The sequence below is a fragment of the Hevea brasiliensis genome, chromosome 6 (assembly GCF_030052815.1).
Source record: "Hevea brasiliensis isolate MT/VB/25A 57/8 chromosome 6, ASM3005281v1, whole genome shotgun sequence".
NCBI lineage: Eukaryota > Viridiplantae > Streptophyta > Magnoliopsida > Malpighiales > Euphorbiaceae > Hevea > Hevea brasiliensis.
In genome coordinates, this window is record NC_079498.1 from 105,934,800 (window position 1) to 105,962,747 (window position 27,948).

At 33.0% G+C, this 27,948-nt stretch overlaps 2 protein-coding genes and 1 pseudogene across 8 annotated transcripts in view; 1 reads left to right on the forward strand and 2 right to left on the reverse strand.

Moving 5' to 3' along the window:
• The window catches only part of LOC110665809 (60S ribosomal protein L28-2), an 87,720-nt gene that overhangs the window by 38,196 nt on the left and 21,576 nt on the right, over positions 1 to 27,948 (reverse strand). The window lies entirely within an intron of this gene.
• On the forward strand, positions 2,455 to 14,252 carry LOC110647000 (uncharacterized; annotated as a pseudogene).
• On the reverse strand, positions 19,300 to 27,530 carry LOC110647012 (uncharacterized). 7 transcript variants are annotated; one of them, XM_058149050.1, is made up of 16 exons: positions 27,286 to 27,529; positions 25,814 to 26,347; positions 25,468 to 25,597; positions 25,143 to 25,344; positions 24,802 to 24,888; positions 24,660 to 24,719; positions 24,477 to 24,563; positions 23,966 to 24,037; positions 23,709 to 23,764; positions 23,279 to 23,364; positions 22,666 to 22,756; positions 22,419 to 22,576; positions 22,222 to 22,313; positions 21,607 to 21,687; positions 21,062 to 21,135; positions 19,300 to 19,788 (listed from the first exon to the last, which is right to left on the reverse strand). In XM_058149050.1, the coding sequence occupies exons 2-16, from the start codon at positions 26,343 to 26,345 to the stop codon at positions 19,713 to 19,715; spliced, it is 1,884 nt and encodes a 627-aa protein (XP_058005033.1). In that variant the 5' UTR covers positions 26,346 to 26,347; positions 27,286 to 27,529; the 3' UTR covers positions 19,300 to 19,712. The 7 variants fall into 7 exon arrangements, 2 of the variants coding, with proteins under 2 accessions (XP_058005033.1, XP_058005032.1); XM_058149049.1 differs by having other exon boundaries at positions 25,814 to 26,413; positions 27,286 to 27,528; XR_009149570.1 differs by lacking the exon at positions 19,300 to 19,788 and adding an exon at positions 21,799 to 21,876 and having other exon boundaries at positions 21,082 to 21,135; positions 25,814 to 26,413.

Here is a 27,948-nt window from a genome sequence, read left to right on the forward strand (position 1 = left end):
TTAAATCGAACACTCTAAGAGATCGGGAGAGAGTTCTTACCTGATTCTCATTTAATTAAAATACGAAGATCGGAGGAGAGTTCTTATCCGAGATCCTTCATTTAAAATTTTAAATCAAAAGCTCTAAGAGATCGGGGGAGAGTTCTTACCTGATTCTCATTTAATTCAAATACGGAGATCGGAGGAGAGTTTTTATCCGAGATCCTTCATTTAAAATTTTAAATTGAACACTCTAAGAGATCAGGGGAGAGTTCTTACCTGATTCTCATTTAATTAAAACATGAAGATCGGAGGAGAGTTCTTATCCAAGACCCTTCATTTAAACTTTTAAATCGAACACTCTAAGAGATCGGGGGAGAGTTCTTACCCGATTCTCATTCAAATAAAACACGGAGATCGGAGGAGAGTTCGTATCTGAGATCCTTCATTTAAATTTTTAAACCGAACACTCTAAGAGATCGGGGGAGAGTTCTTACCCGTTTCTCAACCAAAACCTCAATAAAATATGTAGAGATCGGATAAGAGTTCTTATCCGAAATCTCCCACCTAAAACTCTTAATAAAACATATCTAGAGATCGGTAGAAACTTCTTATCTGAGCTCTCTTAACGAAATCAAAATTAAAATAACACAACTCCAATATACAAGATAACTTTATTTGACACCTATTCATTAAAGGGCCATCTCACAAACTCGTGTTCTTAAGCAACCCAAAATAAGTGAAATATCGAACACTCCTTTATTACGCACAAAGGATTAACATCATCCCTATCCCAACCCTCTAATTATCTTTTTAGTTTATAAAGAGCATAACATTAAATCTATTTACCCTCGTTGAGGGACAAGGCGGGGTGTCTAACACCTTCCCCGCCCGTATACGGACCCTGAACCTAGAATTTCTTTTTCTCTTTTGAAGTGGTTTCCTTTTAATTTATTTTCACAAAATGGTTTTCTTTAATTTTTTTCAAAATTAGAGTGGCGACTCCTCACTTTTCCCACTTCGGTGAAGAGCTTCGTCCGGGCGACCGCAAAATAACTTGCAACACATATCTTTCAACACTTGTATGTACCTAATAGATATCCTCTTCTGTTCTAACACTCTCCATAAGACATCTCTTGGAACACTATCATAAGCCTTCCCCAAATCGATAAAAACAATGTGTAGATCTTTCTTCACATCTCTATATTTCTCCATCAAACTTCTAATGAGAAAGGTCGCTTCCATAGTTGAACGACCGAGTATGAAGCCAAATTGATTGGGAGAGATAGAAGTGTCATGATATAGTCGATGTTCCACAACTCTCTTCCATAACTTTATAGTATGGCTCATGAGTTTAGTTTCCCTATAGTTTGAACAACTCTGTATATCTCCCTTATTTTTAAAAATCGGTACTAAAATACTCCTCCATTCATCAAGCGTTTTCTTTGAGTTTAGAATCTTATTAAACAATTTAGTTAGCTATGCCACTCCCATATCACCCAAGCACTTCTACACTTTAATTGTTATTCCATCGGGTCCACAGGCTTTACCCACTTTTATTTTCTTAAGTGCTTCCTTTACTTCTAAAGATCTAATCCTTCTAGTATAATTCACATTCTTTTCTATAGCTCTGTAGCCTATATTCACGCTATTACCACTTTGACTATTGTTCAAGAGATCATCAAAATAATTTCTCCATCTTTCTTTAATGTCCTCATCTTTCACCAACACTTTTCCTTCTTTATCCTTAATGCACCTAACTTAATTGAGATCTTAACATTTCTTTTCTCTCCTCCTTGCTAATCTATAAATATCTTTCTCCCCTTCTTTAGTTCCAAGTTTCTCATATAACTTTTCAAAGTTTTGCGCTCTTACTTGACTAACTGTCTTTTTTGCCTCTTTCTTTACTATCTTGTACTGTTCATATGCCTCATTATTATCACACTTAGGTAATTTCTTATACTATTCCCTCTTTCTCTTCACTGTTTTTTGTACTTACTCATTCCACCACCATCTCTCTTTTGAGGGTGGTCTATGTCCACTAGACTCTTCAAGTACTTTTCTAGCTACTTCTTTAATCTTTGATGTCATTTGTATCCACATATTATTAGCCTCCACATCTAGCTTCCATGCTATGGACTCGAGAAGCTCATTTTTTTAACTTCACTTGCTTTACTCCTTTGAACTCCCACCACTTTGTTTGAGCTACACTATTTCTTATAATCTTACTTGAATTGTTTCTAAACTTGACATTCAAGACCATTAACCGATGTTGACTTGTTAAAACCTCTTCTGGAATGACCTTGTAATCCTTGCATAGAGCTCTATTTGTCTTCTGATTAAGAGCAAGTCAATTTGGCTTCTATATTGCCCACTTTTAAAAGTCACTGAACGTGACTCTCTTTTATAAAATAAGTATTTACTAGTATTAGATTATATGTCATAGCAAAATCCAGGATGCTTTTAAGTTTCTGCTAATGAACACGTGGTTGATTAATCACCTGATGCCATTTCCTGCTTTGCTACTAATAAAATGTAATATGGTACTGTTTTGTGAGAGTGGGTTAGATACTTCAAATCGATGCTTTCAAATAACAATATCTCCACATGTATCAGTTATCCTTCTGTTAGGTTAATTTGCATTCTTTAATATCTATTAAGCATTCTTTTTCTTGAAATATTGCATCGCCTTTGAGTAGACTTGGTATTAATTAAGTCTTTAAGTACCTATCAGTTTGCCTATTTCTTTGCTCAGACGTTTGAATGCACCTCTTTTAGATGATTTTTGAATTCAATATACAATGTAATCTCTGTGATGTCTTTCTCGCTAAAATAAACTATTTGCTGAACATTTACTTCATGTGTTTTGAGTTGTAATATTCAGATTGAGTCTCTGTTTATGTTTTTGCTAGTGTTTTGGTATTAATGCATTGATATAGCAGCAGAGATCAAATAATTTGGCTTGCTGCTTCATGCCATGAAAGTTTAGCTTTTTTCACAAAAAGAAGGATACGATGAAATCAGGGTGGAGAGTTAAATAATATTGATTGCTTATGTATCCTCAGTATATTCATGCTATTGTGGCTGAAAAGTAGATTTTAGGTATATATGTTGGTGAATTGGATTTCAAACACACTTACTTCAAAATTACTTCCATTTTCATTGTAACTGTGCTTTAGCGAGGTTTTATTTCTCCATGTAATTACCTTGCCTTTTTTGTTTTCATCAGGATGACGATGCAGATGATCCAATAGACACTCCAGGTTATTATCATTATATCATGTGAAAATTTGGGGATTCTTTTTTCCTGAAGAACATCTCATCAAAGTCAAGGTCATGTTTTAGTGTTAAAGCTATTTTACAGGGTTTCCTTCCCCTGCCAGTTCTTTGATTCCTAGACTTATTTATTTATTATGCTGCTTCTCAAACAATTTTTTTACAGTTCAGCTAGCTCTCATTTTCTCACACACAGAGAAGTATCCGGATGAGCCTCCATTACTAAATGTGAAAAGGTAGTGTGTCATTGTTATGCAGGTTGTTATGCAAAGAGTATCTGTTTGTTCTAATATTCTCTATTTAAGCTTTTATTATAATTATGTGTCAGTCAACAGGAATTCTAGTCAATTGGCTGGAGTTACTTTGTATCGTAAAGCACTCAGACCAAAGAAAGCATTTTGATTTATAATTATGTGTTGGGAATTCTCTATTTTCTTTCAACATAATTACCCCGTTGAGTTCTTGTCTGCTATGTCACTCATGTAAATGTATGCTATCTTATAGAATATCAATTTGAGGAACTACTTAAGCCATGCATTCTGTTCATCCTTTGAAGTTTCTGGGCTACTATACTTACAATATAGCTTTCCTGACAGTTCCTGTGATTACAAATACCAAGTTAACATAATAGTGATGTTCAATTCAAACTCTAAAAAGTTGCTTTTGAAAGCTGAGATGATGTAATTTAATGTGATTATTGTGAGATTAGCAAATGCCATGTGCTTAATTTTCAGGGAGAAGGGGATTTTTAGTTAGTGAGTTTTCATTTGTAGCAGATCATATGATGCTAAGATGACTTTATTTTTGTTGGTAAAATGTGCTTGCATAAAGTGGATGTACAACTCCAGAATTGTGTGCAGTTGTCTAGTTATGCTGATTGTTTGACCAAATTATAATGTTTCACAGGCATCTGAAAATCTTGGTATGGCTATCGTCTACACTCTGGTTACATCAGCTAAAGAGTGGTTGTCTGAAAAGTATGGTCAAGATGCCGGCAATAAGAACATTAAAGACGAATACGAATAGGCAGCAAAACAAGATGTATGAATGCTTTCTGTGCATTTTGGTTTCCATCAGTTTGGCAGTTATATGCTAGCTAGATTTAAGTCTAAACATGCTTTATTTTTCCAAGAATTCCTTAGTAATATGTCCTCAAGGTCCCAAACCCTTGCCTAATTTTGTTCATTTGTAATTTCAGGTGTTTGCTTTATTTTTCAAGGAGCTGCTTTTTTCACCTTTTCCTTTACAGATAATTGTGCCACATGGAGAACCTGTTACTGGTGATACATTTTCTGGCCTGAAGAGAAAGATTTGAAGCAGAGTTGGCACTTGAGAGAGCCAAGTGAGTTATATTATTATAATGCTTTAGGATTCAGTTCTCTTTTCCCCCTTCTTCTTTGTGATTTTAAGTCAATTTTGGCATTAGAAAAAATGTGGAAGTTAACCTAATTGGGCAGCCACCATTACCAGTGCATATGCCTTCTGATTTTGATGGTTTTCAGTTGCCTTTTCTATTGATGTAGTAATCAATAGGCTTCTGACCTTATCTTGTGTGGTGTTCAGGAACTTAAAAGTGAAATTTTGTTTTATTGCTTGTTTTTATGTCAAGAATATTTTAACATAAATAAAATATTAATTGGCTTCATCTAGAAAACTAAAACCTTCTACGGTGTGTGTGGCAAGTAGGCAGGATTATTTCTTTGCATGAGGTTGAATTGCACGAAGAATTGGGGTAATTTCCCTATTTAGCTGGTTTCATGATGGTGGCTATTGTTGCTAGATCCAGTGCTACAGAAGTTTAGAACCTAACCTCATGCTGCAAATTGGTCACTAAATGATATCAAACTTGGATGGATTATGCCAAAAAGCTGGCCACTACCAAGTGAGAGCAAGAAAATGTTACTTAATAGCCTGCACACTTAGTGAAACAGAGGAATAGGGAGAGAAAGGGAGAGAAAGAGAGAGAAAAAGATGAGAAAAGAGATAGATTGGATGAGAAGAGAAATAGATTGGATAAGAAGAGAAGCAAATATTCAGAGATGAGAGAAAAGTATTCTTATTTATTGATTGTTGGAATGCATCTCCTCTAGTATATTTCTCTTATTTATACAACAAAGACTCCTTCTACAATAACTACTATACTCTCTTGCTCATACAATTACAGCTCCGTTCCTATTCTTTCCTTCCCCATATCTAGCTCTTCTATATGTAACAATACCTCCCCCCATGAGCACATTCTTGTCTCCAAGAATGTGAAAATTCAGGAAATATGAATTGAAAGTTGCAGGTACTTCCTCGTTTGCAGCAGGAAATATGAACTGAATGGCCTAAAAAATTTTGGCTGGAAGTTTTGGGTACGTCCTCCTTAGCTAGAAGTATGAACTCTTAAGTGATAAAGAGTTAATTTTCTTCCTTTCTCTTCTCCTAATTTCCCATATTCTTCCTTCAAGATCACAATACCATTTGGTGGTTTAATTTTCTTCCTCTCCCTTCTTGATATTTCCCATTCATCTTTCATAAGACTGATAGGAGTAAAATAGATGTATTCATCATCTTGGCTCCCCAAATACTGCCACTTGCTTCTAAGACTCACACTTTTTGAAAAACTTTTATGTCTCTTGTTTTCAAAAACATTCCCAAGAAGTTCTTCAGCAAAAAGTTCAGTTTTGTGAATGAAATGTGCAATTATTTCAGATTCAACCCTTATTTTCCCCATTGAAGACTCTAGTTGGCCATCATCACCATCCTCATGTATCTCACCTATACTGGACATATTAACAATAAAATCTTGCTCCATCTCAGCACCAAATTGTTCTTTGTATTTTTCTACTGATCCCAGCTGTGGATCAATTGTTACTTTCTCAACTTCAACAGGTATGTCGTCTTAATTCTCAATAGCGATGTTTCCATTTTTTAATTGAATCTAATTTATCCGAGGCAATCTCCTCTCCATCAATAATATCAACCTTTTCTGCTTCTCCATCCCCAACAATATCAACCTCTTCCTTGTCTCCATTGCCATGAAGAAATGCTGCATCATTAAAAAGGTCAGTCTGCTCCTTAATATCAAAATCCCTTGTCTCTCCTTTTTTATTCAGCAATTCCCTCTCACTGCCATTACTCCAAGAATTCTCTGGTAATGAGATTGACCTTTCTATTTGCGCTTCTAATAATTTATCTAATTTTTTCCATCTTTGATACAACAACTCCTCTAAGTGTTCTATTACTCTTCTTTCAAAAATTTCTAGCATTCTCTGGAGATCTTTTTGTTCCCAAAATTGTATATGCATGGTTTGATGCTCTGAGTGTACTTTATTTCTTGGAAAATTTGAGGAAGAAAATATTAAAAGAAAATCAGGCCTGAAGCAAAGATTTAGAACATGAAACTGATATTGGAATTGGAAGAAAATTACAGAGAAAGGAAGAAGAAAAACTTGTGAAAAGAATAGAGAACAGGGGAATAGAAGTTGAAGCAGAAATAAGGATTTCAAGAATTTCAAGAAGGAATAGAGAAAAGAAACCCTAACAAGGCAGAAATTCGAAATAGAGAGATTGAGAAGAATTTGATAGAGGGAAAAAGAACAAGGTAGCTCTTAAGATAGGAAAAAAAAATATTTTTTTCCCTCAAATATTTATAGAATTTGGGAAAAGTCTGGTTTTTGAAAAAGAAAAAATTAGAAAAAAGGTGGAGTAAGAACAAAATTTCAAGAATTTCAAGTCTTGAAATGCTGGAAATGAGAAATTAAAGAAGGGAATAGAAGTAAGAACCAGAAAGTAACAGAAGAAGAAAGAATTTGATTCAAGAATTTCAAAAAAGAAAGGAGAAGAAGAAATAGAGGTGAGAAAGGGAAGAATTTTTCAAGGAAAGAAGAAAGAAATTTCAGAGAAGGAGAAAGAAGAATTTAGAGGGAAAGAAGAGAGAGAAGAGCATAAAGAAACCTGGAATTCTGGGATACTCCCATTGATTTGTTCAGGCTTGTGACTCCAGCAAGAAGGATTGGAAGCAAACCCAGCTCAGAATAGGGCTCTGATTCCAATTTATTACATAACAGCTTGCACACTTAGTGAAACAAAGGAATAGGGAGAGAAATAAATGAGAAAAGAGATAGATTGGATGAGAACAGAAATAGATTGGATGAGGAAAGAAGAGAATATTCAGAGATGAGAGAAAAGTATTCTTATTTGTTGATTTTTGGAATAAATTTCCTCTAGTACATTTCTCTTATTCACACGGCAAAGACTCCCTCTACAATAACTACTCTACTCTCTTCCTCATACAATTATAGCTCCATTCCTATTCTTTCCTTCCCCATATCTAGCTCTTATATATGTAACAAAAAAATTCATCTGAATTGTCACTTCAAAAGAAAATAGTAGGGAATGGGAAGATCACGCATTAGAGAAATTTGCATTACTTTTTAGGCATTTGGGAGGAAAAAGTAGTGTTCATTTTCATTAGCAAGAGTAGTATGATTTTGTGCTAAGCAAATAGGATTGGCATCCATAAATGATGGCCTTGACCATATGGGATATTGAAAAATTAACTAACCTAAGGAGCAAAGAGGAAGAAAAAAGGAATTTGCTAAAATAAATTGGAGGACATCAATGAGAATAAAGAGAGTTCTTTGGAGTGCACATTAAGGTTGAATTAGTTTTCATTAGAAACCTTGTTTCTGATTGATTGATTCATCTTTTTCCTTAACGTCCCTTTTTGCTGTGTGACACTGAAAGAGAGGAGAAAAGAGATGTGATCAATTTTCTTGTACATTTAACCCACAATTCATGCCTTGTGCTCCATTGGATAACCTATAATTCTTTTCGAAATTCAAGTTGATTATTGGAATTTATTATATTTGAACCATAACTTAATGACCACGACTTGCACAATTTTTCAGGCTGATGCCCAAGTCTGCACTTACAGCCCCTAAGGAGAAGAAGCGAGCAGGCAGACAGTGGTTTGAAAGTGGCAGAGTGGTATGTTTTTCCTCTTGACTGTGCCTGTGCTGTTATTCCAAAAATAGATGCCTAATATACTGCTTTTCTGGAAATCAACTTCTTATTGCTAGTAATAATGAATCATGCATGGTTTCACCGATAGGTTGTAGTGTTCATACCTTTTCATTAATTGAACCTTCTTTAGACATTTTCCTTTTGGATAATTTGAGAGTATAAACAACTATATATAATGCTGTCATGAATAGAACATCAAAAAGAAAATTCTATGGTAGCTTCCATAATCTGAACTCATGTAAATTACAGACGAATATAATAAGATCAAATCACTCAGTAAATTTCCCAATTTCTTATATATGACTTTAATGCATTTTGTGAGCAAAATCGCAGAAAGGAGCAGCCCAAGTTAAAGAAGGATCTGAGGAAGAAGAAGAGGACATTGACTTTGATGATGATGATTTTGAAGGTGATTCTTTATGTTTGTTATATATGATTTGACGTTTTGCAATAAATATTTATTATTTGAACTAATGTGATTCTAAACCTTTATTAGGGGTGGTAATTATGGTTAACGGGTTGCGTTCGTGTCATGTCAATACGCGACAGGAATACGATTAAGATCGATACAAATGGGACATAATTAATAAATCGTATTAAAAATTTAAACACGAATATGACCTTTTTATTATACAGGTTACACGACACGACACGATTAATATTAAATTGTATTAGGTTTATTCAATACAAAATGATCCATTTAACATGGTTTGACATGTCTTAACCCATTTAACACGCTATATAAGTGGGTTTATCGGTCATAGTGGGTCAAATGGGTTAATAGGTTACGGATCAATACGTGACATGAATATTAAATCGTATAATAAACGTGTTAATTTGAATTAACGGGTTAACCCATGATACGACATGATTATATCCGTGTCATAAATGAGTAGACATGAATTCGACACGAATATGAATAAGCCTAATCCAAATCCTATATTTTCTCATCGTGTTCGCGGGTTGTGTCTAAAATTACCATCCTTAACCTTTATCATCTGCATATATGATCAAAAGAATGATATTCTTTTTGATATGATGGCGGATGATGAAGAAGATATGCTTGGGCGCTATCTAGCTGAGAAGTCTGACTCATCTTCTCACTCTTCACGGATAGCCAACTAAATGGCAATCTATTGCATGGAAGATGTACCAGTTTTTGTTGAGGCTGTTGAGTGTTGTATTTTTTTTACCTTACTATTTCTCCAGTGGAAAGGGAAATGTAGATTAGTGATTAAAATTTTCTTTTATTATTAGAAAGTGTAATTGAAAATTTGTATTCATGAAAAGAAAAAGGAAAGATTTGAGTACTTAAATTGGTGAATTTCTTCAATGCACTTGTTACATAAAGCTTCATGGAGAAACATGCCAACGTCAATTTTGGCATTTTAGAAGGATGGTTTCTATAGTTATTTTAAAACAAGTGAGGCTATTTTGCTTCATAAAAAAAAATAAAATTAATAAAATTTATATATTTTATCTCATAAATTTTATGAAAAATTATATTTATTAATTGAAGCAATTATTTCATAATATATATATTAGTTTAAAGTACAAAATTTGATACTTCAAATATATATAAAATATTTTTTAATTAATAATAATTAATGATGTTAAAATTTTAATTATTAAATATGAATAATTTCAATTTTTTTTATTAATTTAAAATAATATTTATGATATTATTTTTGTAACTGTTGATAAAAAAAAATACTTTTTTAAATATATTAATTAAAAAGAATTAATATCTTGGCTCAATCCTTCAAGTAGATGGGGGATGTGAGGAGGATGTTAGTCATAGGATTAAAGCCGGATGGTTGAAGTGGAGAAGTGCCATGAGAGTTTTATGTGATCGTAAGATTCACAAAAAGTTGAAAGAAAAATTTTACCGTACAGCCATACGACCGACCATATTATATGGTAGTGAGTGTTGGGCACTGAAGGAGTCGTATGTGTCTAAGACAAGAGTTGTGGAGATGAGAATGTTAAGATGGATGAGTGATCATACTAAACTAGAAAAAATCCGTAATGAGAGTACTAGAGAAAAGGTAGGAGTAGTGCCAATTGAGGATAAGTTGAGAAAATGGAGATTGAAGTAGTTTGGTCATGTGAAGCGTAGACATACGAAGGCTCTAGTTAGACAAATAGAGCACATTAGGTTAGAGGATAGAAAGAAAAGAAATGGTAGACCTAAACTGACTTGGAGAAGAGTAAGTACAACATGACTTAAAAGCATTACACATTTCTGAGAATTTAACTCAAAATCGTTTAAAATGGAGAAAGAGTGTAACACCCTTACTGTAGCAATGCCGTACATTCTACTGTTCCGATGACCGGTGTCGGTCTGGACAGCTAGAACGTCTGTAAAAATATTTAGACTAGAGTGAGGAGTCATAAATAACTTAAACAAGTGTAAGAAAAATTAAGAAAAAATTTTAAAAATAAAATACAACCAAGTGAAATGAGCCAGTGCCCTAGCGATGGGTAACCCAGTGGGAAGTTGCGGTCTTCGCAACTAGAAGCCCTAAAATTGGGAGAAAATTCATGAAATAATTTTTGGGACTCCAAAGAAGAGTCATTGAGGTTTCTATGGCATTAGAATGCCAAGAAAAGGTTTAGAAAAATTTTTCTATTGGTACAGACAATTTTAGTCTGTTAAGCCAAACGGAGGGCATTTTGGTCATTTCATCTTCAGAGATGATTTTTTACTAACTTCTCCAGTTAAGTAAATAATTATTATGATATAAAATATGAATAAATATTGCTAAAAATTAAATTGGAAATGAGTAGAAAAGAAAAGGAAAGAAAAATAAAAGAAATTAGGAATTATGACATCATATGATGTCATTAAACACTCTCCACCCAATCACAAATTGACAAGCCTCTTAAAAGGGATAAAAACTAAATAAAAAAAAGAAAAAATAAAAAACCAATCTACACTTGTCTTCCCCAATCAGCCGTAACAAGAGAAAAAGAGAAAGAGAGAAGAGAGAAACCTCTATTGGAACACACTTCAAGCTTGTGTTCTACCCCCAAAACCACCTCAAAACCCTAGCTTCCCTTCATAAAAATTTATCCTCACACCTAGAGCAAGCTTTGGACAGCAAAAAGAAAGGAAGAAAGTGAAGTTTTGAAGTCTTAGAAGTGACTCCATTCAAGGTTAGTGCTAAATCTCTTACTTCTCTCCTTATATTTTTCATTTGAACTTTGAGTTAAGTTAGAAAATGGAGAAAATTTGAAGAAAATATGCATTTTAGGAACATTCTAATTTTTGGCAGCTATGGAGGAAGGTTGAGAATTGTTGATTTGATTGAATTAAGTTGCTTGGGGATGATGTTTGATAATTATATTAGAGTTAGATATTGATTTGTGTATGTTAGATAAAGTGATGGATTGTTAGGGTTAGGGTTTTGAGATTTAATTGAGGGTTTAATGCTTAGATGTTTAAATTAAATTCTAATGGTCAATTAGTGACCATTTGATGAATTTTGACCTTAAATTGGAGGCCATTGTGGTATTGGAATTGAAATGGTATGCTGCCTTGAGTGGCCTTGCAGGTCTGGATGTGAGTCCAGCATGTTTGGACAACTATAACTTGAGTTGTGTAGGTTCAATTGGTGCAAGGACAATTCGAAATGAAACTAGACACATAATGGAACAACTTTGGTGAAGAAATCCTGCCCAGAAAACCAAACCAAGTTGATCTAAAAATGACCCTAATCTAGGTGACCAACATGCTGTCCTTGGAAAATGACAAAATGAATAGTATTTGTTCAAATGGTTATAACTCAGTGTAGAAAAGTTCAATTGATTTGAAATTTTACCAGCGGAAAGCTGAGACATATCCCTACAACTTTCATGAAGAACACAAATCCAAATTCTGACCATAACCTAATTAAATTTCCAACCAAACTTAGGTCACCAAATTTGGCATAACCAAATTGCCCAGAAATTCTGGGTACAGGTCAATCCTGCCAGTTATGGTAAAATGACCATAACTTGAGCTACAAAACTCCAAATGGAGTGATTCAAAAAAAAAAAATGTAACTAGACACAATAAGGAACAACTTTTATGAAGACAATTTTACCAAATTCCTACTGTACAAATGATTAATTGAACAGTAAACTTAGTGCTTGAAATCTAAAAATTTTGAATAACTAACACTAAGTTTTGAAATGTTATTGGCAACCAATACCAACAACTTTAGAATGCAAAATGTGGTATCTTGGTGAACTTAGGTTCAATAAATTTATTATGTATTAAAAAGTCAACAATTTGAGTGAATAGTAATGTAAATAGTAATACAAAGACACAAAGTGTAAGAACTATATTGTTAAAGAGAAATTAAGGCCATAAATTTAAAATCCATGAAATGTTCATGGATTACTTGGAATAGAAATAATAATTTACCTAAATGACTTAATAAACATTTAAGTTATGTAAATATATAATTAAGATTTGTATTCCTATTACTAGTAGGTCTAATAAAACTTGAGTGATACCACTTGAATATGAAATGAAATTAATCTAGATGGATTGTTAAGACTTATACTCCCAACACCAATGGAGTTCATAATATATTTGCAATACAACTTGAAGTATGAAATATACCTTATATGAATAGATTGTTAAATGAATAAATGTCATAAAAGTGTCATTTGGGATTTACGTTCCCATCATGAGAGAAATGAAAGATATTTTGAATGTGAATGGTACATAAGATTAAATGAATGTGAATTATAATTAGTATGAATATTACGATGAATGCATAAATTACCTAGAAATGTGAATTTAGAAATTATGTTTCCATTATAAACAAAAATTAGAATGCTATAAAAATATAAATGAAAAATATAATGAAATGATGAAACATATAAACTCTTAATGGTATAATGTGCCCATGTATTGCCTATACATGTGTGTCAGATTGGATAGATTAGCATGCCAATAGGGTATTGTTATAGCAGTACTGCGAAAGGCTTTATGCCTGTATTCATAGATTTATACTCACATTCATGGCTTTATACCCGCACTCATGGGTTTTATGCCTGATTATGTGTTATCATGGCTTTTTAGCCATACTGACTGCATACGTGGTTGACGTTCTGCGTCCCATGGTATTACGGCCCTGGCACCGCGGTGTCTAGTGCTAACGACCCGTTATCCAGTTTAGTCAGCCTGTCGTAGATTACTTGGGCAGTCTAATTTATTAAAATAAGTTATGAATATTAGCAATTAAAAATGCTAGAAAGTAAATAAATGAGAAGAAGTTCTGAAATAAATTAGATTAGCTCCAAAAATTTGTTCCTTAGAATAATTTGAAGTAAATTAAACCAGTTCTAAAAATTTTAAATATTATGAAATGATTGTAAAAAACTTAGAAAGTATTAAAGAAGTGATAAAAAAACTAGTAGAAGAATTATAACTTAAATAACATTACAAATGTGATTTTCATAAGAATATAAATATAAATATAAATTTTAGATTTATTTGTACATTATATAAATGATTATTGTAAACTAATGAAAGAAGTGATTCTAGAGAGCAACATAAATGACGAAAGATATATTGTATGGAAAATTTCATATGAACCCAGTAAAATTCTTGTGTATAGAAAATATGCTCTAATTATTTTTACTTGTTATATTATTTCCTTGTTATATTATTGTACCACTAAGCAGCAATGCTTAGAGTGATGGATTTGTTTCCTCGCGCAGGTACTGAAGTAAAGTCTAGCGAATACCAAATAGAGATTTTGGAGTTCTGATCTATAGAGTGTTCAAGGTTGTCACCTCCTCAACAATGCATGTAGATAGAGCCCATATAGATTAAATTATGTATTTGTACATTATAATTAGTTATTATTTGTAATGTAAACTATGAATTGTATGTTGAAATATAGATCATGGAACTGTAATTAATTTGTAGATTATTTAAATTATGAATTTATGTAATCAGTCTGTAATTCATGTAAATTAATGAAACTTGAGAACTTATATATATAAACTGTACATGAATGGAAATGCATGAGAATGAATATGAAATTGAGATATATGAATAAGATGTGAATAATGAGAATAATTGATGAGATTTCATTTATTGCTTGAAATTTTCAAACAGGTGAATAGTAAAACACGTCAAACGATAATAAAATATGAGAAACTCCGTTAGTTTCTCCGTCGAAAAATAATTGATATTAAAAGATAATAACTTGAAAATAATTAAAGGAATAAAGTAAGATAAGATAGGGTGCTCCGGCACTGAATGTAGCACACTTTACTCGGCTACACTATAGTCGGGTGAGGGGTCTTACATTTATTGGTATCGGAGAGCGGTTTAGGCGTTTCTGGACCTAAATAGACTGCATATCAGGCATTGCATTCATAAGAGTCGAGTTGACACTATTGCAGATTTGTATTTCCCGTTTATTTTAGGTTAAGGTATGGAATAAGAGAGTAAAGAGACAATGAGATAGCGAATGGAGATGAGAAGGAGACTGTATTTAAGATGAAAAAGGATGAGTACAGAACCGTTTGAGGATAGGATTGAGACTAAGGAGAAAGTGAAGTATGATAACACGGAAAAGTGTAGAAGTAAGGAGATAGCAGTTCGTCGATTGCTTATGTCAGGTAAATTTCGAGGACGAAATTTTTGTTAGAGGGGAAGAATTGTAACACCCTCACTGTAGCAATTTCGTACATTCTACTGTTCCGATGACCGGTATCGGTCTGGACAGCTAGAACGTCTGGAAAAATATTTAGACTAGAGTGATGAGTCATAAATAACTCAAATAAGTGTAAGAAAAATTAAGAAAAAATTTTAAAAATAAAATACAACCAAGTTAAATGACCCAGTGCCCTAGCGATGGGTAACCCAGTGGGAAGTTGCAGTCTTCGCAACTAGAAGCCCTAAACCCGGAAGAAAATTCATGAAATAATTTTTGAGACTCCAAAGAAGAGTCATTGAGATTTCTATGACATTAAAATGCCAAGAAAATGTTTAGAAAAATTTTTCGATCGGTACTGACAATTTTAGTCTGTTAAGCCAAACAGAGGGCATTTTGGTCATTTCGTCTTCAGAGATGATTTTTGACTAACTTGTCCAATTAAGTAAATAATTATTATGACATAAAATGTGAATAAATATTACTAAAAATTGAATTGGAAATGAGTAGAAAAGAAAAGGACAAAAAAATGAAAGAAATTAGGAATTATGACATCATATGATGTCATTAAACACTCTCCACCCAATCACAAATTGACAAGCCTCTTAAAAGGGATAAAAACTAAATAAAAAAGAAAAAAATGAAAAACCAATCTGCACTTGTCTTCCCCAATCAGCCGTAACAAGAGAAAAAGAGAGAGAGAGAAGAGAGAAACCTCTATTGGAACACACTTCAAGCTTGTATTCTACCCCTAAAACCACCTCAAAACCCTAGCTTTCCTTCATAAAAATTTATCCTCACACCTAGAGCAAGCTTTGGACGGCAAAAAGAAAAGAAGAAAGTGAAATTTTGAAGTATTAGAAGTGACTCCATTCAAGGTTAGTGCTAAATCTCTTACTTCTCTCCTTATATTTTTCATTTGAACTTTAAGTTAAGTTAGAAAATGGAGAAAATTTGAAGAAAATATGCATGTTAGGAACATTCTAATTTTTGGCAGCCATGGGGGAAGGTTGAGAATTGTTGATTTGATTGAATTAAATTGCTTAGGGATGATGTTTGATAATTATATTAGAGTTAGATTTTGATTTGTGTATGTTAGATAAAGTGATGGATTGTTAGGGTTAGGGTTTTGAGATTTAATTGAGGGTTTAATGCTTAGATGTTTAAATTAAATTCTAATGGTCAATTAGTGACCATTTGATGAATTCTAACCTTAAATTGGAGACCACTGTGATATTGGAATTGAAATGGTATGTTGCCTTGAGTGGCCCTGCAGGTCTGGATGTGAGTCCAGCATGTTTGGGCAGCTATAACTTGAGTTTTGTAGGTTCAATTGGTGCAAGGCCAATTGGACATAAAACTAGACACATAATGGAACAACTTTGGTGAAGAAACCCTGTCCAGAAAATCAAATCAAGTTAACCTAAAAATTACCTTAATCCGAGTGACCAACATGCTGTCCTTGGAAAATGACCAAATAAACAGTATTTGTTCAAATGGTCATAACTCAGTGTAGAAAAGTTCAATTGATCTGAAATTTTACCAGCGAAAAGCTGAGACATATCCCTACAACTTTCATGAAGAACACAAATTCAAATTCTGACCATAACATAGTCAAATTGCCAACCAAGCTTAGGTCACCAAATCTGACAGAACCAAATTGCCCAGAAATTCTGGGTACAGGTCAATCCGGCCAGTTATGGTAAAATGACCATAACTTGAGCTACAAAACTCCAAATTGAGTGATTCAAAAAAAGAAATGTAACTAGATACAATAAGGAACAACTTTCATGAAGACAATTTTGCCAAATTCCTACTGTACAAATGACTAATGGAATAGTAAACTTAGTGCTTGAAATCTGAAAATTTTGAATAACTAACACTAAGCTTTGAAATGGTATTAGCAACCAATAGCAACTTTAGAATGCAAAATATGATATCTTGTTGAACTTAGGTTCAATAAATTTATTATGTATTAAAAAGTCAATAATTTGAGTGAATAGTAATGTGAATAGTAATACAAAGACACAAAGTGTAAGAACTATATTGTTAAAGGGAAATTAAGGCCATAAATTTGGAATCCATGAAATGATCATGGATTACTTGGAATAGAAATAGTAATTTACCTAAATGACTTAATGAACATTTAAATTATGTGAATATATAATTAAGATTTGTATTCCCATTACTAGTAGGTCTAATAAAACATTAGTGATACCACTTGAATATAAAATGAAATTAATCTAGATGGATTGTTGAGACTTATACTCCCAACACCAATGGAGTTCATAATATATTAGCAATATAACTTGAAGTAAAAAATGTACCTTACATGAATAGATTGTTGAATGAATAAATGTGATAAAAGTGTCCTTTGGGATTTAGGTTCCCATCAATAGAGAAAGAAAAGATGTTTTGAATATGAATGGTACATGAGATTAAATGAATGTGAATTATAATTAGTATGAATATTACGATGAATGCATAAATTACCTAGAAATGTGAATTTAGAAATTATGTTTCCATTATAAACAAAAATTAGAATACTATAAAAATATAAACGAAAAATATAATAAAATGATGAAACATATAAACTCTTAATGGTACTATGTGCCCATGTATTACCTAGACACGTGTGTCAAATTGGATAGATTGGCATGCCAATAGGGTATTGTTATAGCAGTACTGCAAAAGGTTTTATGCCTGTATTCATGGCTTTATGCCCGCATTCATGGCTTTATGCCCGCACTCATGGGTTTTATGCCTGATTATGTGTTATCATGACTTTTTAGCCATACTGACTACATACGTGGTTGACGTTCTTCGTCCCATGGTATGACGGCCTGAGGCACCGCGGTGTTCAGTGTCAACGACCCGTTATCCAGTTTAGTCAGCCTGTCGTAGGTTACTTGGACAGTCTAATTTATTAAAATAAGTTATGAATATTAGCAATTAAAAATGCTAGAAAGTAAATAAATGAGAAGAAGTTCTGAAATAAATTAGATTAGCTCCAAAAATTTGTTCCTTACAATGATTTGAAGTAAATTAAACTAGTTCTAAAAATTTTAAATATTACGAAATGATTGTAAAAAACTTAAAAATTATTAAGGAAGTGATAAAAAAACTAGTAGAAGAATTATAACTTAAATAACATTAAAAATGTGATTTTCATAAGAATATAAGTATAAGTATAAATTTTAGATTTATTTATACATTATATAAATAATTATTGTAAACTTATGAAAGAAGTGATTCTAAAGAGCAACATAAATGACGAAAGATATATTGTATCAAAAATTTCACATGAACCCAGTAAAATTCTTGAGTATATAAAATATACTCCAATTATTTTTACTTGTTATATTATTTCCTTATTATATTATTGCACCACTAAGTAGCAATGCTTAGCGCGATGGATTTGTTTCCACGCGCAGGTACTGAAGTAAAGCCCAGCGAATACCAAACAGAAATTTTGGAGTTCTGATCTGCAGAGTGTTCAAGGTTGTCACCTCCTCCTCAGCAATGCATGTATATAGAGCCCATATAGATTAGATTATATAATTTGTACATTATAATTAGTTATTTTTGTAATGTAAACTATGAATTGTATGTTGAAATATAGATCATGAAACTGTAATTAATTTGTAGATTATGTAAATTATGAATTTATGTAATTAATCTGTAAATCATGTAAATTAATGAAACTTGAGAACTTATATATATAAATTGTGCATAAATGGAAATACATGGGAATGAATATGAAATTGAGATATATGAATGAGATGTGAATAATGAGAATAATTGATGAGATTTCATTTATTGCTTGAAATTTTCAAACCGGTGAATAGTAAAACACGTCAAACGATAATAAAATAGGAGAAACTCCGTTAGTTTCTCTGTCGAAAAATAATTGATATTAAAAGATAATAACTTGAAAATGATTAAAAGAATAAAGTAAGATATGATAGGGTGCTCCAGCACCGAATGTAGCACACTTTGCTCGGCTACACTTTAGTCGAGTGAGGAGTGTTACAAAGAGAATCTATATAGCCGACCCCAAATTATTGGGATAAAAACTTAATTAAATTAAGTTATTAATTAAAAAGAATTAAAAAATATTTAAAATTAAATTTAATAAATTTTAGTTATTAAAACTCTAACATAATAAAATAATTTTTTTTAAACTACTTTTTTCAACAACATATAAAATACTAAGCCTTGAAATCTTAATAACAAACAATATGTCAATATGTCAACTTTATCAAGGCTTCAATTGATGATGGGAACACATTTCATTTTAGGGTGGGAAAGATATGAAAAAACAAAGAAAGAAGCACCAAAATGGAAACATAGAAAGACAAAATGCCCATCACAATGAATAATCAAGTTTTATTTCTGATTATAACATCCCAATATTTCACAACATTGCCTCAGGCATCAAGAAAGCTTTTCAAGTGCAAAGAATAAGCACTCCCTTCAGGAGGCTCTTCCTATTCTACCCCTACAAACTACCCAATTTTGTCTCTCATTTTACATTGAATGTGCTCCAATAAATTCCCCACCAATCACCCATTTTAGGACTCAGCTTAATATTACACATGTTACAAAGAGACTGTAGAATCTTCAATGTTTTTTTTCTTTAGCTTCAGCTAGGAAGATTTAGATTGATAATAAAAAATGATAATGCCAATAATGATATTCAGAACCTGTCAAGGAGTGGTGTCCTTTGAGGTCTTTGCTGATTTAGCAAGGGATGCAAACAATGTGTATTGTGCCTGACTTTTATACACATCCTTGTTCAGTCATAGCTTGAGCAATAGTTAGAAAGGCAGATATGGCAGCTCCATGTACCAAGGCTCTGTAAAGAAATAAATAAGAAGCAGAATAAGAAAAATTCAATCTCTTCGATACTAGAACAGAACAATATCAACTATTGCAGCTCTATAGGCATTGGTCACATCCAATATATCAAATGATTGCCAGCTAATGTAGATGGTAAATTAACTTGTCCTTGCAAGAGAAGTGGAATTAAATCCCCAAGCTATTTCGGTGAAGGCTTTGGGACAGGAAAGTGAAAAGAGAATGAATCTTTTTATCAAAGGATCAGACAAAAAATGAGTCCGGACCTCCTGCAGGATTGTTTTGGAAGATCCAAAAGATGGGCACCAAAATATTAGATTGGGGGGACAAGTAGAGTTAGAGATTGATAAAAAAAGGAAACAGATAATATGCTAACCCATTGTGTAGCTCAACCCTCGACCAGGACCAAAAAGAAAAAGAAAGTCTGCAACCGCATATTTCTCTGCAGAAGGCCAGCAAAGTTGATTGACATGATAAATGCTAAACATTCACCATGAAACCCAACATCACTATGTTTGGTTGAATTATTTAGATCCAAGGAAGAAAATGCGGGCCAAAAATCATATCAGGGTTTTGGACACCGTATACGTATACATATCATGTGGTTGCCAAAAAAAAAAAAAAAAAAAAAACTGCCACATCATTCCTTCCCTAAGCATAAGAAAAAGACGAATCATGGAGAAGAATTTTCTTAAGACCAGCAATCACCAGGATGTGAATCCTTGATCCTCTAAATAAGATATGGCCCTTTTTTTTTTTTTTCCTTCGGAACATTCAAAATGAGTTCTGCTATAATAAAAGAGATTGCTCCATTGCACTGGTGTTCCTGACAACTAGGTCTTTCACTAAATCAAATGCTACTTTTGTGGAATTTGGTTTCCAAACACATTGCACGTGTTATGCATAGAGCTTTTATGATCACCACCTTGGTCTTATTATTCACTCCAATAGATGTACTCTCAAATTGCAGATTGCTTGTTATAGTGGCAATCTTGTAAATAAAATTTTTGGAGAACTCATTAAATGAAGAGCAGGGACTGTTGCAATTGATATTTAATCTTCAATTAAATTATACTTTGCAAAACATTGAGTCAAAGCCAACTACAACCTGACATTCCTGTATCTACTCGTCAAGCTCTTATCTCTGGTGCAAAAATCATTTACTTGTTTGTTTTATAAAAAAACGCAAAATAATGTAAACTAATAAAATGATGCACTTTGGGATGCAGAGAAATTTTATCATTATAATTCAAATTCAGAAAGGCACTTACTCAGGACTCTCTTTTTGGTAACCAAAATCACTTGCTGCCTTGAGGGCTCTTTGGTATGTCTGTTTCACCGCTTCCTGCCAGTCAAAAGTATAAATTGAGAAAAAAATCCCCAAAGAAATATGCCATAGAACTGCAAGTAAACTTACATGTATAAATTTATGAACATTAATCTGATGTGGAGGACAGAACAAGTGTCCCACAAGAAGACAAATGAAACCTACTTAACCCAAAATCATGCCAACTATGTATGTGTCATCATGCGTACTAAATCAGTCGTAATGTAGTAATATTAGGAGAAGTTCCTTTGATACACTTCAGCAGCAACACAATATAATTAATAATCATTGAAAACAACGAAATTTTTAACAACTTCAAATTGATTTTAGTTAGACCATTTTCCAACAAAGGAACTATGGATAATCAGGTTCTTCAAAGCAAATGACTGATTACCTCACCAGTTTGAGCCAACAGATTCCAAAATTATAGATATCCATCTTCCAGTTTGAAACATTTCATGGAAATGACAAAAGCAAATAAAGCCTCACCTGCAACTTTGATTCAAAGTCCTCAGGGGACCAGTGCATCAAATTGCATTCATGGTTTAATTCAAGCTCCCCAGCAACAACCTGCAACCACTTCAACTACAGAGTTAGTGCATAAATAAAGGCATAATAATTATCATGAAGTTTACTTGGAAGAATAAATCATGATAAAATTGTGCGGTCATATCTGTCTACCTTTAAAGACCACAAACCTTAATGCCACCATATTACACTTGCAGAGCAACATCATCAGATGTTTAGTAATTACATATCCTGAAAACTTCCCAAAAATACAAATCACCTTCAAAGAAGTTTAATTCATTAAACTGATCCCCAAATTCAAAGATTTTAATATTAAACTCCCTGCATTTCCAGTCTCTCAAAAAAAAAAAAAAAACACACACACACTTTTTATCCTGAATGACATGTACCTGTTAAGATCCATCTTCTTTATGAGCTAATTAAGCTTCGTTTGCATTCACCTTATATCAGACATTCAGAATGGTATGGAATGATGATATTTCAAATAAATTTCTAACTATGAAGATAAATTTCATTACAGAAACTTTTTTCCGGATAAAGAAAAAGGCCATTCATGGGTCAAAAGGAGTATCATACCCCTCCAGCGCCAGCTGCCATAGCAGGAGCAATAAGAACATTTGCTTTTCTCAAGACCTCAACAGCTTCAGGTGTACAGGGCATGTTTGAACCTAGGAAACAAAAAATAATGCAAAGCCCCTATCAACTGAAATGAAATTTGAGATGACAAAGAAGATAATAAGGCCGCAATGGATCATGTTCGGAACTATTACTACCTTCTACTAGTATACGACAACCTGAATTAACCAGATTAAGGGCATCAGATTGGTCAATTTCATTTTGGGAAGCGCAAGGAAATGCAACATCACACCTTTCATTCCAAGGTTTTGCTTCATCATAGTACTTAGACCGAGCATAAGTCTTCGAGTAATCTCTGCAGAGCTACATGTAAGAATGGCAGTCCTAAAAGTTTTAAAGAGAGCAGCTGGATAACAAGATGAATGGGGACAATGGAAACCATACCTCAAACTTCTCTGATGGGCTTTGATATCTCGAAGAAATGATATTTTCACGTAATCGAATCCTTCATCATCCACCAAGTATCCCTTAGAATCTGGGCAATATTTTGCAAGGGAAGGCATACAAATTTCAGTACTAGGATTCAATAACCATAGACAAATTTCTGAACAAGAAAATTGTCCTAGATCAATTCATCAAGATTAAACTTTTAACTATTTTAGAAACAAAATTAAGCAGGTAAAAATTAAAAGCTTGGTTCTCATGCATACTAATCCAATTACTAAAATAAAATCAAGACCAAGAAAATCAATTTGAGGAGAAGAATGAAAAAAATCTTTATTGACCAACAACTAACAATCACTATCAACATGTTTTAAGCAAAAAGTTTTAAGTACAAATTGATAAAGTGAACTCACGGTGATTACAACAACAGCACATATGTAGGTCTTCTGTTTCAATTTTTTTTTCATAAATAAAATACAACTTTTTATTGCCAATTGATTACTTGAAGTCACACTATCATAATAAAACCAACACATGCTTATTACCACAAGAAGCTGGAACCTAATCATGAAATTACATTATTCTATGAGATTCACCAAGGACCAAAAAGTACCTGATACGGTGACAGGGACAGCACCGTAAGCAATAAGCTTCTCCAGAACATGCATTGCAATCTTTCCAGAACCACTTACAACACATCTGAACAGGAAATTAAGAGAAAAATATGTGAACCAAGGAATTTTAGATTCAGCAGCAACTAAACTTTGCCAATATGTTGAAGCTCCTTTCAGTAGATTGAGCAATAATAAAGTTAACCTCAAATCATCATTAATAAAATATTTTGATAAGTTAGCATGGTACACTTATATTTACAAGAATTAAAAGTATAACAATATCCCAATTCTCAAACACACTCGTTCAGCTAAGCAGTGAGAACAAGCAAATTGTACCCTATATTAAATAAAATAAAGATTTCAATACTATGTTATTGGCATGTAGAATCTTAAACAACTTTACAAAGGATTCGGAGTCGAGTGAGGGACCTTAGTCCTTTGAGTTCTTTATTCATGTCTGCAAGCATAAGCTGAGCAAAGAAAACCTGCAGAAGCATGGCAAATTTATTAAATTCCAAAATATTTAAAACAAGACATATACAGGAAGTTGACTGGACTCCCTACAAGAGCTTTATATAGTAAAGAAAGGAATGGGAAATTTCGCACACATGGAGATGCACTATTAGCAAACAAGCACTTCAACCAGAAGCAGTATCTAAAAGTTTAGAAAATGAGACTATCATTACCAGCCCATAGCCAGTAGCTTCAGTTCGAAGGCTAGAGCCAGACCAAAATATCCTTGGCCCTGTAAAACTTCCCTGCATAAGGCATACATATGAAGGCAATCAGGCATGTAGATAAGTCACTTTGCATGGGCAATTGATTAAAAATAAATAAAGACAACAAAGATACAATATAACACAAGCTATATACATTTGAGAATTGTGATCATGATAAGGACACCGAAAAACTGCAAGCCAATACGCACATAAGCAATATAAGGTTTTAAAGAAATAAAAAAGAAAAGTAAAAATAAATAAAGATTCTAGAAAAGGTTAGATAATTAAGAGTTCAACTCCTTCAGATTTAGGGATATAACATTCATTATCCTTACCAGCACCCACCTTTTCCTTTCCATCCCCATATCCTTCCCAACATAAATACATTAAAGAGAGGGAAAACACACAAAAGTTGAAGCATTCATTTACTTTTAGGGGTTACAAACATTCAAGTTAATAGCAATCTCTGAAGAAGAACCTGAAAATGACCAACTAGACGTCTATACTGCCCAAAGAGATATCCCATTTCTCGAGTACCAACTCCCATCTCCTCTGCAGGAAGGTCCTAAAATGTATATAACATGAAATCAAAAAGCAGAACAGAAAGTTAGCCATTAGAGATTGGTGACAGATAAAAGCAACAGAATCTTCTTACACGAACCTTGTCAGGACCCAGATATCTATAGATCTCATTCATGAAACTTTGGCAAAAGCGCATAATCTGACAACATAGGCTTCAGAAAAACATAAGAAAATTTCTAGGAACTGCAAATTATGAAAATCATAATAAGAATGATTGTTACCTCATTATCACTTTTTCCTTTTGGATCAAAATCACTTCCACCGGCAGCTCCTCCCAATTTGTATGGTGATAAGGCATTCTTTAATGTCTTCAACAAAGTGGAGCACAACACAACATAGTAATTGTCAGAATTAAACCTTCTTGTGTTTGATAGTTTTTCCTTCTTATTTAAATGTTCTTCCAACACTATGTTAGGAGTTTCCCAAAGGTAATGAATATGCAGTTCACAAACAACCGTTCAGAATAATCCCAGAAAGAAGAAATGGGAAATACATTCTGATTTTCAACATAATTTCAAACACAGAATTATGATCCATCGAAAAACAGAAAAACAAAGAGTACCTGTTCAAAACCAAGAAACTTAGCAATACTTAAGTTCATAGAAGGATGAAATCGAATGCCACCCCTACATGGACCCAATGCCTGATTAAAATGTACTCGAAACCCTCTATTGACATGTGTCTCACCCCTGTCATCCACCCAAGGAACTCGAAAAAGAAGCATACGTTCAGGTTCTAGCAAGCGCTCCATGATGTTGACATAACTGAAACACATCATGAGTATAAGAATAAGCTTGATTTGAACTCTTTTCCGATTTATGATTAAGCAAAAGAAGAGGGATTAAGATTTAAAAAAAAAAAGGAAATTCATTATATGGTAAACTCACTGAGTATTCTTTGCAATTACTCTTTCTAAACCATGGACAGCCTCTTGCACTGATTGTATAAACTCAGCCTCATGGGGATCCCTTCTAAGTGCAGCTTCAACAATTGATCCAGCCGTTTTTGACATGAGTGCTTCATTTTAAAAAATTTATGATGTAGCCATATGGAGAAAAGTTAGCAAGAAAGAATCAGGGAAAGAAAATCTTATTTGGTTATGTGATGCATCATCCAGATGGTTCAGAATAAATGTGCAACCACAAAATACAGTAATACACTCGGGAAATACTTCAACTGCAATATTAATTCTCTTAACTTATAACCAGCAAAAGTATAGAAGGAGCTTACAACCTTTTACATAAATAGGTTTGTCGACAACGATCTTGTCCTTGGAGGCTATCTGAAGACGAAGTGCCTCCTTGTGAAGCAAACTATTATTATGTTCTTCCAATGCACTCATCTGCATATTCCTACTGCCTTCATTCCCATATGGATTCCTTCTGTGCTTCCTACCATATTCTCTACAAATAGAGCAGAATATCCTTGCAGTTCCATCCTTCACATCTACATATGCCCACTTGTAAGTATCAGCCCATTCCTCTCTCCATCGTTTTACCACCTTCTTCTTCCTTTTTACTGCTTGTGCCTTTGACATATCTTGATCTTCAATCGGAAGTTGAGAAACCATAATATTCTTGGCTTCATCATGCTCCTCCACAGAAGGTTCACTTGGTGGGCCAGTTAGGAGAGGGTTGTTAGCAAATGAAGGTTCATCATCCCCATGGCCAATTTCCAGGTCAATCTCCTCCCCAAGTTCCCTTACGACTAAGTGATGCCTCTGCGCCTGCTGAATCAAGTTCATATCATCCATTGCAGAATTCATCCCTACTCCACCAGTCCGCAGCAACATTAAGCATGACAGTCTTACCACACTATAAAATTCTGCAGAGTCTGTTATCACATAGAAAGCATACTTCCAAATCAACTAATTACCATCAGCATAAAACTAATACAAGAAAATGGTTAGAGAAAGGGAACAGAAAAGAAAAAAGAACAAAATTTGTAATAATCTGTATTACAATAACTTTGACAATATAAGATAAAAAGCTCAACCCAATTAATCTGATTCATGATATGTGCCTTATTTGGGTTCCATATTTGTTGAAAGCCAAACAATAATACATTCCCATAAATGAAATAAAAAACCATGACAAGCATGCTTTAATCCAATACAAGCATGCTTTAATACAATACAAGCAACAAAATCAACACGCCATGAAATAAATTCATTCCATTGAAATTCCGTTGTGTACATGTGTCATAACAGTGGAACATGCTGCAAATTCCCAGAAAATTCTTGCCGCAGAATTTTGCTTCCATTTCACAATTCACCACCAAAATATACTTCTACTTGCCCATTTAGGATTAAAGTAATAACAATAATAGCACCACATACAAAAAGAATTTGATCCAACCTTAGTAAACAACCAGGAAAGTTCAAAAACCATTCAATCGATTTTCAAAGACAAAATACATTGCAGTTAAAACGACCCAAAACCTGTTTCCTGATCTACCAATCACTGCCCTTGGAAATACATAATACTGTCGAAAACCAAAATTCAACAACCAACTTCCTTAATCAGCCATCCAATAACCATCAGAGCACGGAAAATCCTCAAATTTACTTAAAAAAGGAGTTTTTAGCTCAAAATTCCCATACCCAGAACCGATACGATCATAAATGTCCATTCTTTAACATTCATTAACATTAAATTTTAAACAACACCCAGAATTTTAAATTAAAATAAAACAAAATCAAGTACCTTAAGATAACAGAAGTAGCCAAAGTTGCCGTCTTAAACAACTCGTATCTGCACCAAAAAAAAAAACCGCTCCTACTTCTAACTAACAGAATTAAGTACCGAACGTGCTGAAGAGATGAATGTTACTCATCGGGTAAGGGATAGATGGTATTAGTGGGGCGCTTTCGTTGATCAGTGATCCTTTCTTCCTCTGTATACACAACCAGACATCATAGACAGACGATAGTGGTCCGTTTTAGATTGAAAAAAAAAAAAATTATTTATTTATTTTATATTTAAATGATAATAATATAAAAATATTTAATTTTTACAAAATAAATATGGCATCTTGCCTTTTCTTTAAGTGACAATTATTTTTAATATATTAACGATTAATATTTAGTATATAAAAAAATGTGACTCAATATAATTAATTTAATTAATAAAAATATTTCTATCAAAAAATTTTAATTAATAAAAATAAAATTTATTTTTTATTAATTAACTTTAATTTTATCAAAAAAAATATTTTATAATTATATATTTCAATTCCATATGTAAATACATATGTTCTTAAAATTATAATAAAAAGTTTATAAATTTATAAAAATTAACTAAAAAATCCTAATAATAAATGAAAAATAATGACAATAATGTGTAAAAAGGAATTGTCATAGATTTGAA

What these genes read in the sequence shown, in the direction of transcription:
- LOC110647012 (XM_058149049.1), bottom strand. Translation starts at nt 26,372, where the DNA reads ATGTTGCTGCGGACTGGTGGAGTAGGGATGAATTCTGCAATGGATGAT. An exon ending in AAGGAAAAAGTGATAATGAG is followed by an intron (nt 24,720 to 24,801) that starts GTAACAATCATT and finishes CTATGTTGTCAG; the next exon opens with ATTATGCGCTTTTGCCAAAG. An exon ending in GCCCATCAGAGAAGTTTGAG is followed by an intron (nt 22,577 to 22,665) that starts GTATGGTTTCCA and finishes GTAGCTCTGCAG; the next exon opens with AGATTACTCGAAGACTTATG.